This window comes from Priapulus caudatus, unplaced genomic scaffold, assembly GCF_000485595.1.
Source record: "Priapulus caudatus unplaced genomic scaffold, Priapulus_caudatus-5.0.1 Scaffold326, whole genome shotgun sequence".
Classification (NCBI taxonomy): Eukaryota; Metazoa; Priapulida; class Priapulimorpha; order Priapulimorphida; family Priapulidae; genus Priapulus; species Priapulus caudatus.
The window spans coordinates 159,982-162,596 of record NW_014577387.1 but is presented as its reverse complement, the minus strand read 5'-3'; the positions used below and the strand labels follow the sequence as shown (position 1 = coordinate 162,596).

General features: G+C 41.4%; 1 protein-coding gene across 1 annotated transcript in view; it reads left to right on the top strand.

Moving 5' to 3' along the window:
* LOC106809077 (sorting nexin-4-like) overlaps positions 1-2,615 on the top strand; it is a 27,259-nt gene that overhangs the window by 9,853 nt on the left and 14,791 nt on the right. The window contains exon 8 of the mRNA XM_014812027.1: positions 2,313-2,440. Within this exon, the coding sequence (XP_014667513.1) occupies positions 2,313-2,440 (128 nt within the window). The remainder of the gene's footprint in view (positions 1-2,312; positions 2,441-2,615) is intronic.

Sequence of the window (2,615 nt, the reverse complement as noted above, 5' to 3'; positions counted from 1 at the left end):
CTCTCTCTCTCTCTCTCTGTCTCTGTTTCTTTCTGTCTCGCACTAAGCTATTAGTGAACACGAGAAATAACTCGCAATCTATACCCCTCGCGTCTGTGAAGAGAAAAAAAAGCGACCTAGCTTGTAAGACTGCAGATGCGCCATTGACCCTACTGGGACGTGCATGCACGCATTAGCAGCAATTCTACGATATCGACGCCAGGTAGTCCTTGATCTCGGGTGGCGTGAGCCTTTTAAAGCCGCTGGCATTGCTGATGCCGACTTCAATGTTGTCCTCTGTCATCTGACCTTCGAAGCTCTCCTTCAGTGTCAAGATCGCGGTGTGTATGGCGTCTTCCAGTTCGATATCTTCGCTGTATCTGGAGACGAAAACTCGAGCGGGTGAGGGTCACAAATGAAATCTACGTTCAGTGGGAAGTTTGAGTCAAAAGCACGGTATGTCCAGTTATTGTGGTCAAATGAAAAAACTTGTGATTGCTATGTACATAGAAACTAGTTGACCTATCCACATGCATGGATGACACAGACACTTCTACGACGGTCGCAGGATAATTTTCCTTTGCGACATTACCTTTTCTCCAGGAAAGTGTTTCCATTGACAAAATTCTTCCCTAATGCAGTAGCCTTCCAGGCAAAATATGCTCCCTGGTAGAAATTGAAAATGGAGTACTTAGAACAAAATCTATTAAGCAAAAATTATATCAAACAATGAAAACAAATACAAATAATCTGAATATCCAAGCTTATGAACTCTGATAGTAACTTATGATCTAGGGTTGCAAACTATGATTGTACATTTAATTTAGCATCGAATTAATTTCTCAGGCCACGTTCACATTTCCCATGAAACTGTTTCTGGCCACAGAGGATTTAGAATCTAGCGCCACATACCGACGGGTCACACTGGAATAGGTAAGGTCGTTCAGCATCTACATCCCATCCAGCGATCAACAGGGACACGCCAAATGGTCTCACACCTCTGAAAGTGAATAGCGAAGCAAACATTAAGACCACGAACATGTTCACATCAAAACCAAGTACACCCCGCATTCATAGCAGCTTACTACGAGTTTTCCCCTTCGTATAAAACCCCCCATGGCATCAATGCTCTTGTATTAAACATTCGCTCGTGCCATGTGTATGATTACAGTAAGAAGTGAGCCACTCTGTCCATATTGTCTTACAAGGAACATTGCCTACTCTGCACATTTTAACACACTAAGTACTCGTCTACTTTGTACTTGCAGCCGCGCCGAGTACAATGCCACACTAAGAACTTACTTACACTGCACGTACTGTCTTACTAGGAACTCCCACACTCAGCATGCACTGCTTTCCTGAGAACTCACCCACTCTGCGAGTACTGCCGTACTAAGAATATAGGTAGTCTATGGATCCTGCTTTACTGAGAACTCACCCACTCACGGCCATAGCTACATGATATATGTTAAGATTCAAGATGAAAAGTAAATATATATTATATGGTACTAGTTATTATTTATTAGCTCATCTGACATAGTCAGATGCAGCTTGTAGAATCGCATGAGTGTGTGTGCGTCCGTCCTCAAGAGGAGGGTTAAACATGGATTCCTGAACTGCCTCAATGATGTCAGTGTTCTCATATTCATGGCACATCCATAATCTGGAAACCCAATATGCCTCGATAGCCAAACGGCTTCAGCACAGGATTGCAGCTCAAAGGTCCTTGGATCGAATCCTATCAAATTTCATTTCTCCAATTTCTTTCCAATTAAGGAAAATATTTACATGATTTATTTACAACAATTTCATAACAAATAATTTTTACAATTAAATTTTTTAATTTTTTAATAGGGTTAGGGTTAGGGTTAGGGTCACAATGCACCATAAAACAGGAGTTTCAGGCACGCGATTTGTATCAACCAATGGGATTTGGGAGGTATGCAGAATGCAGAAGGTTGCTGAAATGATGTGTACGCAACTGCGTATCTGCATATCTGCGCCTAACAAAGGTGTCACTACGCACGACTTAAATGTTACGTTTATAACCGTAGCAACAGACCTCAGATGAGCCCAGACGCTCTATGGCTCTTGTTTTGATTAGATATTTCCTACTGTAAGTTTGTTTCAGTGTATATAAAGAACAAAAATGTTTCAGTGATGTTGGATGGTGGCGCTACCTAACGATGAACATAGTCAGGTCATTGCATAATGTATTTGCTCATGTTATAACTATGGTCATGGAAATCCTGCTATTTAATATTAAGCATTTAATTCAATGTAATAATGGTTATGCAACTATCGTGTGACTCACTCTTAATATATTTTTGCAGAAACTGGTTGACACTTTGTACGGAGTGCACAAGGTTCACGCCAACTATGGCCGCGTATTCAGCGAATGGAGCGCGATTGAGAATGAGATGGGTGACGGCCTTCAGAGTGCAGGACACTACATGGACGTGTGAGTGCCAATACTCGACACTAATGCAGTTTTTAATGTCGTTAACTACACTAGTGCACATTTTCATGCGTTATTGGATAGTAAGCAGTGTTGGGTTTTGCATTATTGGATGGTACGCATTGTTGGGTTTTGCATTATTGGATGGTAAGCATTGTTGGAGTTTGCATTATTGGAT